The following is a 10,015-nucleotide window of genomic DNA, read 5'->3' on the forward strand; positions in this document are numbered from 1 at the left end:
CGATAACGGGCACAAAATTAAATAACCTTCAGATCAGTAATCTCTTAATTCTCTCTCTTTCTCACCCTGAGAATTTCAAAACCTTTACAATTTTGAAAAAACGTTAATAACCATACTTGGTTTAATTCTGCTTTTCCTTATATTTGAGAATAATAAATACTTAGTAAAAAATCGCAAATTATATATATATATATATATATATATATATATATACTTAACAAAAAATTATTAAATTTTAAAGATAAAAAATATTTTATTTTTAAATTATAATTATAAAAAATCACATTAAAATTTAATTTTTAAATTATTTTTTAAAAATACATCTTTAATATTGTGATTTTTGTCACGTTTTTAAATTATTTGAAGACATTTTATCAATAACAAAATTAAATGCATTTTTGTCGTCAATAAAAATATTCGAGTGCATTTTTGGTAGTTTACTCATTTTAAAATTTAACAATATATTTTCTGTAATATTTATAATAATATATATTTTATATTTTAATTAATTTTTATATAATATGGGATCATTTACATTTTAAATAATATTTTGATATAAATGTTATATAATATTATGTAAAATATTATTTATTTCTTACAAAAATTATATATTTTAATTAAATTAATTAGTTTGATTTAATTTATTTTATATTAATTTAAAATCGTATTAGATATTTAAAATAACATGATAAAAATATTAAAAAAATCAAAATCTAATTAAATCGGATTCATTGCATTCGATATATATTCCGATTTTTTATTATCATTCAATTAGAACTAACTATATCAATGGAGAAAAAGATATCAATGAATAAAAAATATTAAAAAATTCATATTATTAATATAATAAAATTAATTTTCGTTACACAAATGAATGGTTGCTTTTCAGGAAAAAAAAAGCAATTAATAGAATAGCGACAATAGATAATAAACAGTAAAATAAAAATATTAAAAAATATTTTTTGTGTATTGTATTTGGATATAAGGTATAAAACATAATATAATATCTTGTATTATGCTTAAATAGATATAAATAAGATTAAAATATTATGCAAAATAATTAAAATAATCATATAATTTTAAAATTTTTGTATTAAATATAAACTAATTTAATAGAAAATGAAAGTATATAAGAATACAAAAATTACAAGAAAAATTAATTTATGAGTCAAGAAGGTATAAATAAGATTGAAGTAACAAAATTAAAAATAAATAAAGTAACGTAAAGTAGAAGAGTGAATCAAGCCACTATTAACTTACAGCATGCCATAGAAAAGAGAATAAACTATGAGAAGAAAAGAATTATCAGTGTCAAGTAAAAAATTTTACAAAAAAAAATACCTGAAAAAAATAAGAACGCAGAGACCAACAAAAAAGGATAAAAAAAGAAACTATCTCTCTAAAAACTGAGGTAATAATAAAATAATAAAAAATTATCTTTGAATAAAAAAAATTATAAAAAATTTCGTGTCCACTTCTTTAAAATCTGTGTCCATTATTATTTATAATAAAAAATAAACACAAAAAAATAAAAAATTATCTGAAAAAATAATGTGTTTAATATTTATATCTCCTCTAAATATTTTTTAAATATTTATTATCTATATCTCTATGTTCTGTCTCAAAAAAAAAAAAAAAACAAAAGTTACCTAGATGATAATAGTTATTTATAAAAGGTTTAATTACTTTGCAGGTCCCTATAGTTTCACCGAATTTTTAGTTAGGTCCCTATACTTTTTTTCTTTTCAATTGGATCCCTATACATTTTTTTTTAATTTAGTCCCTACCGTCATAAATCTGTTTAAAATAACAGAATATTCTATTAAAAAACCGAATATTCTTATAATTAGATTAAAATAATTAATTAAAATCTCTTCTATTTTTTAAAATATCAATAATATCCTTTGCATTTGTCCCCAAATTAAAAAATCCTAACCAGTCCTAAGTTAGTTTCCTAAGATCTGAATTGAGTTTCTCCTCCGTCGCACTCTGTTGCCGTTTTTCGTGGCGTCGTCCTTGTCCGTCGCTGGGTGGTCATCGCCCGTCTGCATCGTCCACGGGTCCACGGTCCACGGGTGCTCTGCTCCGCTTGTCTACCTTGTCCATTGCATCGCCTCGTCTCGCCTTGTCTCACCGCGTCTCGCCTCGAATTGCCGCTGTTCAACTCCGTCTTGCTTCCTGGATTGGCTCTGCAACAACGTGTGGCTGCTAAAAAATTATGGTAGCGATTAAAATGGTAGCGATTAAAATGGGAATTAAAATGGGGATGAAGCAGCAAGAAGAGTACGATGGCGATGGTGCTGCTGCTGTTTCTTCCACACAGAAAATGGTGTTTACTTACTATGTCACTGGTCATGAATTTGGCCACGCAACTCGTGTTGCGGAGGTAACCTCTCATTTCTCATCCTCATTCTCATTGTCATTGTCGTTCATGATTCATTATTTGGATATTGCATTGCACTTAAGTTTGAATTGCAATTTCAATTTCAATTGCATGTATATATGTAGGTGGTGAGGCATCTAATCCTTACTGGTCATGATGTTCATGTAGTCACTGCTGTTCCTGAATTTGTTTTCACCAACGAAGTGCATTCTTCTTGCTTATTCATGTCGATAGATACATTTTTCAAGGATTAGTGTAAAAATGGTCATGTTTCTGTAATGTTTAGGACCAAGATTCTTTTGTATTGTGCGTCTTTCTCTTATTTTTTTTTTATATGGAATGTCCATGGCTTTTAAGTGTTACAATCTCATCTTGTTTCCATCACCAAGCAAACTTGTACCATGATTAATGAAAAGGGCTATAGAGATTTGTATATGTAATGTCAAACATGATTAGAATAGAATTATCTTAATGATAGATCTGCTTAAAATTTTGTGAATCGAAGCTGAATCACTCGTTGGCATAATTTAAACAGGTTTAGTAGGAAAGAAAAACTATATATATACAAAAGGAAGTTTTATTCAAGACTAAAAAAATAATATAAGGAATACAATAGTCTATTAATATTTGAAAGCAATGAATTTATCTTTTTCTAAAAATTTATTCCCTATTACTTTGTCATTCATGTTTTTTTAAAAGAAAAATCATTTTCTTCATTCAATTTTTTTTAAAAGAAAAATTATTTTCTTCATTCAAAGAAAAAAAATGTATACGGATGAATTTTGTAGAAAAACAAAGAATTTATCCCATATTTTTTCTAACTAAAGATAAATTTATGCTTTAACTAAAAATATTCTAAAGATATTTATCATCAGACAATTTTAATTGGTTTTTATTTTTATTATTTAGTTTTGTTTTTATAAACTATGAAATCAAGTCCTTGTTTTCAATAACTTTGAATAACACATGGTAGGAATATTTATTAATAAACGAATGTTAATTTATTCTACGTAAAGTAAGGAGCATAACATTTTTTAAAAATGATTTGCCATTTTTTATGTGGTAGAATTATTAAATAGGGATTATAGAAATATTTTTCATTGAATATTTATAATTTTTTTGAATTTTTAATTAAATTTTTATATTTTTTTAATTAGGTCCTTAGGGATATACAAGTAATTTTATAATTTACTAATATTTTTTTAATATTTAATGTTAATAAGGACTAAATTAAAAAAATAATGTATAAAAATTTAATTGAAAAAAAATATAAAGACCTAATTAAAAATTCGATGAAATTATAAGAATTATAGAATAATTAAACCTTTATAAAATGCGGTGTAATAAAGAATTTTGGTTGAAATAGGATGTTGTGAACCCAAAAAGGGTTGTTATCGTCACAGCTAGCAATGTCAATCTTCCAATGCATTTTGCTTATCGTACGGTGTCAAAATTCCACTGTCCTACTCTTCATAGTAGTCAATGGTATAAAGCCAAGTAGACACAGAAAACAACTTATGTTACGGCGCAATCAATCAGCTGCATAGACATTGTTTTAAAATATAGTTAAAAAAATCAATATATACTACTTTTGTATTTTTTTATATATTATTAAAAATAACTAATAAAATTTAAGAGAATCAAAATTTATTTTTCATGAATATGAAAGTTAAATATAAAAATTATATACCAAAAATAACAAAACATTATTTCTCGAATAATAATAATAAAATGTTTGTTACTTAGTTGAACTTAAAATTTACTATGCCACTCTTATTAAAGATACCAATCCTTGGAATATTTACAAGATGCAATTTATTTGTACCATTTTTTAGTTCAGATATTAAATATACATTTTTTTATTTTTTACCGTTAAAATGTGTTTTAGATATACATGTAATTATTTTTATATTTTATTAAATATCAATATATTTAGATATTATCTAATATTAAAATTTAATTTTGATGCGTTGATAATATAAAACATTTTAATTATACAATTATCTATTAGGGAGCCAATAGTTTAAACGTACAATAGGCTAAATCTTTGGTCTATAAATAAAATGAACATCACTGATTTTGGAGTTCACGAAGGATCGAACCTTTAATCTTTCAAATCTAGAACTCTAATACCATGTTATGAACCCACTCATTCCAAAAACGTAACCTGATAGGACAATGTAACACTAATAGCTAAACCTCCATTGTACGCTTAGGCCATTAACTCCCTATATTTTCTCTTTTTCTAATATTACATAATTAAATAAATGTATAAAACTATTTTATATCCACTGCATATCAAAGTTAAATTCTTAATATTATAAAAAAAATAACCATATAAATTAATAAAAGAATATTTCTTTCCGTTTTCACATAAATTTATGAGAAAAATACAGAAATTAAAATGATAGGAACAAAATCCGTGTCTAGACTTGCACTATAAGAATATCTCTATACTTACCGTATCTGTGTGTTGATCAGCACCAATCCTCTCATACACTCAGATCTAGATTCTATTCTTTATTTTTAGTTTTACAGTTCTACTTCTATACTATAAAGTAATTAATCTAGATACTTGATCTTCTTTATACATAGTTAATTATACAGAGGTCGTTCACAAATTGAGGGGAATTGGATTCCAAGAATCAGAAAGAGCCAATTAAGGGTGTGAAATGTGCCACACTCCATTTGAAGTAGTTGCTGTAGTGCTTTTTGTTGGGCACAAAGTAGAAGAAGTTCAGTGGGAGAAGGAGCGATAACAGGACACAAGTACAACTTACATACCATTTTAGATACTGTTCTTCAAAGAATAGAAGGTATATAGAATCTCTGAGTATCTTCTTATTGAATTTGATTAGAGAAATTTCAGATACCCTGACGGTTACGGTACAAAATTAAATAACCTTCGGTTTCAGTAATCTCTTCTCTCCCTCTCTTTCACTGAAAATTTCAAAACCTTTGCAATTTTGAAAAGCCGTTAATAACCATACTTCTTAATTCTCGTTTTCCTTATATACGAGAATAATCAGGTTCAGAGCATTCATAACAAGATGGCCAGCAGCGGCAATAATAATAAAATTCTGAGAGAAACAAAGTCTATGTCAGCGGCCGAGACAACGGCCGCGGCAGCGGTGGAGGCAGTGTCGTGCGTGAAATGCTACTGCTGCGGGCTGACGGAGGAGTGCACGCCGCGCTACATCGACCGCGTGCGGGAGAGGTACGAAGGTCGGTGGATATGTGGACTGTGCGCGGAGGCGGTTAAGGAAGAAACGTTGAAGTCTCGGAGGGACATTAGCACCGATGAGGCGCTGAAGCGCCACGTAAGCTTCTTCCAAGAATTCAGGTCTTCGAGTTCGAGTTCGGGCCCTCAGGATTTGATCCTTGCAATGAAGCAACTCCTTCTGAGGTCTCTGGATTCATCTTCTTCTTCTTCGTCGCCGAGAAGTAGTGGCGATGGAAGAAGACTTGGGAGATCTCAGAGTTGTTTTTCGAGCGTGAATAGTGGACCAACCTCGCAGCCAAATCCACACTCTCAGAATAGGATTGTACATGGTAGAGACATTAGAGAGGTATTGACCACTGAATAATCATAATTAGGTCTTTTCTAGTTTGTGACATTTACATCATCGTCATGATTTTGATATCAATCTCTGTTTTACTTTTAATTTGATTATCTTTCTCGGTTTGATTTGATTTCGCTCTCTCTTCAATTGTTCAGCTTATGAATTTACACCTTAAATTGTGCAATCATATTTATTATCTTTCTTTCAATCATGGAACCTTGGTACAATTCACATTGATTATCGTTCGTTATACGTACTTTTTCTTAATTGGAAAGAGTTATTTACAAATTTAAAAGTGATTCTTATATTATTATACCTTGCGTAGACATCAAAATGGAAAGTAAAAATGGGTATATTTTTGAACTTTGTCACTCTCGGTATCATTGTTAGTTAGTTTTGTTGTTGCATTGAAAAATGTTGGGAAGCAATCAGGATTCAGAAGGTATGCCCTCGGCATTAATAATAATTATGGGATATTTGATCACTGTAGTTCGAAAAGTTGTTGCAGATGATTCTTAAAGCAAAACAACAAACAGATGATGTTTCTTATTCTCAATGATTTATTTTCTTTTTCTTTTACCAACCCAATTTTTGTGGTGCACTATACTTCTACTTGCTTGTGATACTGAAAGATGAAAACCTTAAAGTTACAGCTCTGAAGTTAAGCCATATCTTAACTAGATTTGGCGAGGCATTAGAAAAATATCTGCAGTGTCGGGGTCCATTGCTCATTTGCTCCTATTGGGACATGATTGTGCTTTTAGTGGCAAAATAATGTTCTATCAACATTCGAATTGTCATATTCTGTATTAACACCTATTCTATCCCTTCTATCACTTCTATTTAGCATGGCTTCTATTTCAACTATAAAATTCTTATATTTTAACAGCATTAGTAATATAGAGTATGAGAAGAAGAACAAGAAGAAAATTGATAAAACACAAAGGAATTGACCAATTAAAATACATTAGTATATTTGCATTAAAAATTGCAAAAATTCTTTCGTATCAATAAGCATTTGTCATATTTAATCTGACCGATGAGTACGTCCATGTGCAGAAAGAGTTTTCAAGAAAGAACTTACTTACGCTTTATAGGCCCACTAAAACTACGAGTTGGAAAGTGCTGGAACCCTGCTGATAATTGATAAGGATACACACAGTAAGTCAAACCGTGAAATCTTATCTGTAGTCTGGTACATGCCATTCAGCCATTGTTCTGTTTTGGTTTTATGCATACCACAAGTTGACTATAGGGCGTGTGATTCCCCAATATTATTATCTACCTGTGTTTTTGTGCTGTCATTTCTATATAAAGAGTTTTTGTTAGGTCTATGGTTTAGTTAAATGTGCACCAAGCCACCAACTAATAATGTCTTCGGCACGTATGATTGCACAGATCTACTCCTTTTAATATACAATGCATTAGTATCTTTGTATAGTATATTATAGGAGGCATTTCAAGTGTACCATATCAGAATGTTTTTAGTAGATCTCAATTATTATATATATAATTGAAATCAACTGTGAAAAACACTCAAACAGCTAGAATCATAAAACTTTTTTAAACGTATCCTATATTATAAAGAATGAGGTTCTAGAATCTATGATATCATTTCTCTTTGTATTTTTCCACTTTCTAGTCGTAGTTTGAGGATCACTCGTGCAATAATGCCTATGCCTATCACTCGTTGGTACAGTTTGCATCGTCATAGATGAATAGATGATGGACCTAATATTCTGTTCAAAGTGCTAACATGACACTAGATTTTTTTTTTTTCTGTCCAGCAATTTGGTTAGCAAATTATTAGGATCGTTGAAGTTGACCTACATTTTTGGCATATAGTATCGTTCATCAATGATTTTAAGGTTTTGATGAAAATTAAAGATGGTTATAATTCATGTTTTTATTATTTTTCATCTATGGTATTTTCTTTTTGTATTTTCCACTATCTAGTAGTTGAGGATCAGTCATGGAATAATGCTATGCTTATCACTTGTTGGTACAGTTTGCATCGTCATAGACGAAGGACCTAATATCACTACAACTCACGCTAATTTTACTGACAGCGCGTGAAAAAATCAAGTGTTCGAAAAATTTGACATAGATTACTTATGGCTCCTAGCGATTTGTAAAAATAAAAATAAGGGTTAAGCACGATTTTGGTCTCTAAAGTAAGGGTTGAAAATTTTTTTCGCCCCCAAACTTTTTTTTTGCTTACAAAATCATCCCCAAAGCTTAACTTAGTTTTAAAATCGTCCTTCGAACCAAAATATCTTTCTCCTTCTTCCCCAAAATCAACTAAAAGCAGAACTAGAAGCAAAAGCAAAAGTAGAAGAACAACAACAACGATGAAACAATGTAATCACCCAGAAGCAGAAGCAACCAGAATCAACAACATAAAAGAATCATAATCAGAAATCAACAACATAATAGAAACAGAAGTAGAATGGAATTAGAATCAACAATATAATAAAAGCAGAAGCAGAAGAACAACAATAACAGCGAGTGACCGGCGAGGAGGACGAGGAGCAACGGCGACTGCCGAGGAGCAACGACGACCAGCGATCGAGCGAGGAGGAATAGCAGAAACGGCGAGCGGCGCGCAATGTCCACCCTCACGGATCTGCTAGCGTTGACATCGAGGAGCAGCAGCGAGGACCGAACAATGAGGAGCAGCGACGAGATCCAACGGCGAGGACCGAACCACGAGGAGCAGCGACGGCGACGAAAAGCAATGGCGGTGACGAGGAGCAGCGGCGGATTCCCTTTCCCACCTTCCCTTCCCCTTATTCTTCCCTAACCCACCAGCATGATTCCCTTCCCCAACCCTTTAACCCGGTCTTTTTTTCTTTTATATTTTTTTAATTAGGAATAATTTGATAATAAAAATTAAAAAATTTTGGTAAAAGGATGATTTTAAAACTAAGTTAAACTTTAGGGACGACTTTGTAAGTAAAAAAAGGTTGGAGACGAAAAAAATTTTTAGTCCCTACCCTAAGGACCAAAATCGTACTTAATCCTAAAAATAATAATACAATAAATTAAAACGTGAGAAAAATTATGAATTTTTTATTTAAATAAATTAAATAAACATTTTATTTACTAAAATAAATACTTTTAAAAATGATTACAAAAATGGGTGGGATTACTTGTCTCATTTACACTGTAAACGAGATAAGTTTGAACGTGTCTCATTTATATTATAAACGAGATAAGTAAGTACGTGTGATATGTGTATATCTCGTTTACAGTGTAAATAAGATATATGCAAACTTATCTCGTTTACACTGTAAATAAGATAAGGCTAGGTCATACCTATATATAGATATCGTTTATAGAGACGTTCTAAACCCCATTTGAACCTTTTCCTCCACTTTCTCCTCTCTTCTATCTCTTTCTGACCATATTATTGAGTAAGATGCATATGGCGCCCGCAAATGCACGTGATCCTGACATCAATAAGCTGAACACGACAAGGAACTACGCCGAGGGAGCCGACTTTGCCGTTAGTTATTTTATCTTGACGTTTATGTTATCCCGTATATGTATAGCTATGGTTAGGATACTTGCCAAAAACTAGAATACAATTCGTATCGTTAAGAATAGGTCACTGATAGTATTTAATAATGCTAGAAATGTGGTTATCATTTTTCTGTAATTAAGTTGTTAACTACGTAATTATTAATTTAGAGATTAAATGCTGGGGTAAATATTTTCGAACCGTTGAAGTTAGCTTATTGGTCACACATTTCTTAATTTATTAATTTAATTATTAACTATCCAAGTTTGATAATTAGATTATTAAGTTAAAGTTTGATAATTAGATTATTAATTACTTTACTGAATATTTTTATTTCACGTAACGTATTGAGGAAATGTCCATTGGTTAAGTAAGTACATATAATGAAAAAAGTTGGATCGACATAAATTCTGTTAGTACATACATGTAAAATTCTGTTAAACAAATGTATATAATAGTTAAGTTAGTTTGATATGTCGAGGACTTATACAAATTTTTAACAATTGTGAATATTTTTTTTTTACTAGAGGCCTCGCTTACTTCTGC

At 30.0% G+C, this 10,015-nt stretch overlaps 1 protein-coding gene across 4 annotated transcripts; it reads left to right on the top strand.

Moving 5' to 3' along the window:
• The first annotated feature begins 4,829 nt into the window (after positions 1–4,829).
• Positions 4,830–10,015, top strand: LOC112716053 (uncharacterized). 4 transcript variants are annotated; one of them, XM_072205165.1, is made up of 4 exons: positions 4,834–5,199; positions 5,413–5,952; positions 7,006–7,107; positions 9,997–10,015. In XM_072205165.1, the coding sequence occupies exons 2-3, from the start codon at positions 5,434–5,436 to the stop codon at positions 7,084–7,086; spliced, it is 600 nt and encodes a 199-aa protein (XP_072061266.1). In that variant the 5' UTR covers positions 4,834–5,199; positions 5,413–5,433; the 3' UTR covers positions 7,087–7,107; positions 9,997–10,015. The 4 variants fall into 4 exon arrangements, with proteins under 4 accessions (XP_025623679.1, XP_072061266.1, XP_025623678.1 ...); XM_025767894.3 differs by lacking the exon at positions 9,997–10,015 and having other exon boundaries at positions 4,830–5,199; positions 5,404–5,952; positions 7,006–7,278; XM_025767893.3 differs by lacking the exon at positions 9,997–10,015 and having other exon boundaries at positions 7,006–7,278.

The sequence above is a fragment of the Arachis hypogaea genome, chromosome 10, assembly GCF_003086295.3.
Source record: "Arachis hypogaea cultivar Tifrunner chromosome 10, arahy.Tifrunner.gnm2.J5K5, whole genome shotgun sequence".
Classification (NCBI taxonomy): domain Eukaryota; kingdom Viridiplantae; phylum Streptophyta; class Magnoliopsida; order Fabales; family Fabaceae; genus Arachis; species Arachis hypogaea.

Excerpts from the sequence above, each read along its gene's own strand:
- LOC112716053 (XM_025767894.3), top strand. The coding sequence starts at position 5,434 with ATGGCCAGCAGCGGCAATAATAATAAAATTCTGAGAGAAACAAAGTCT. Across the intron at positions 5,953-7,005 it reads ATGGTAGAGACATTAGAGAG|AAAGAGTTTTCAAGAAAGAA; the intron begins GTATTGACCACT and ends GTCCATGTGCAG.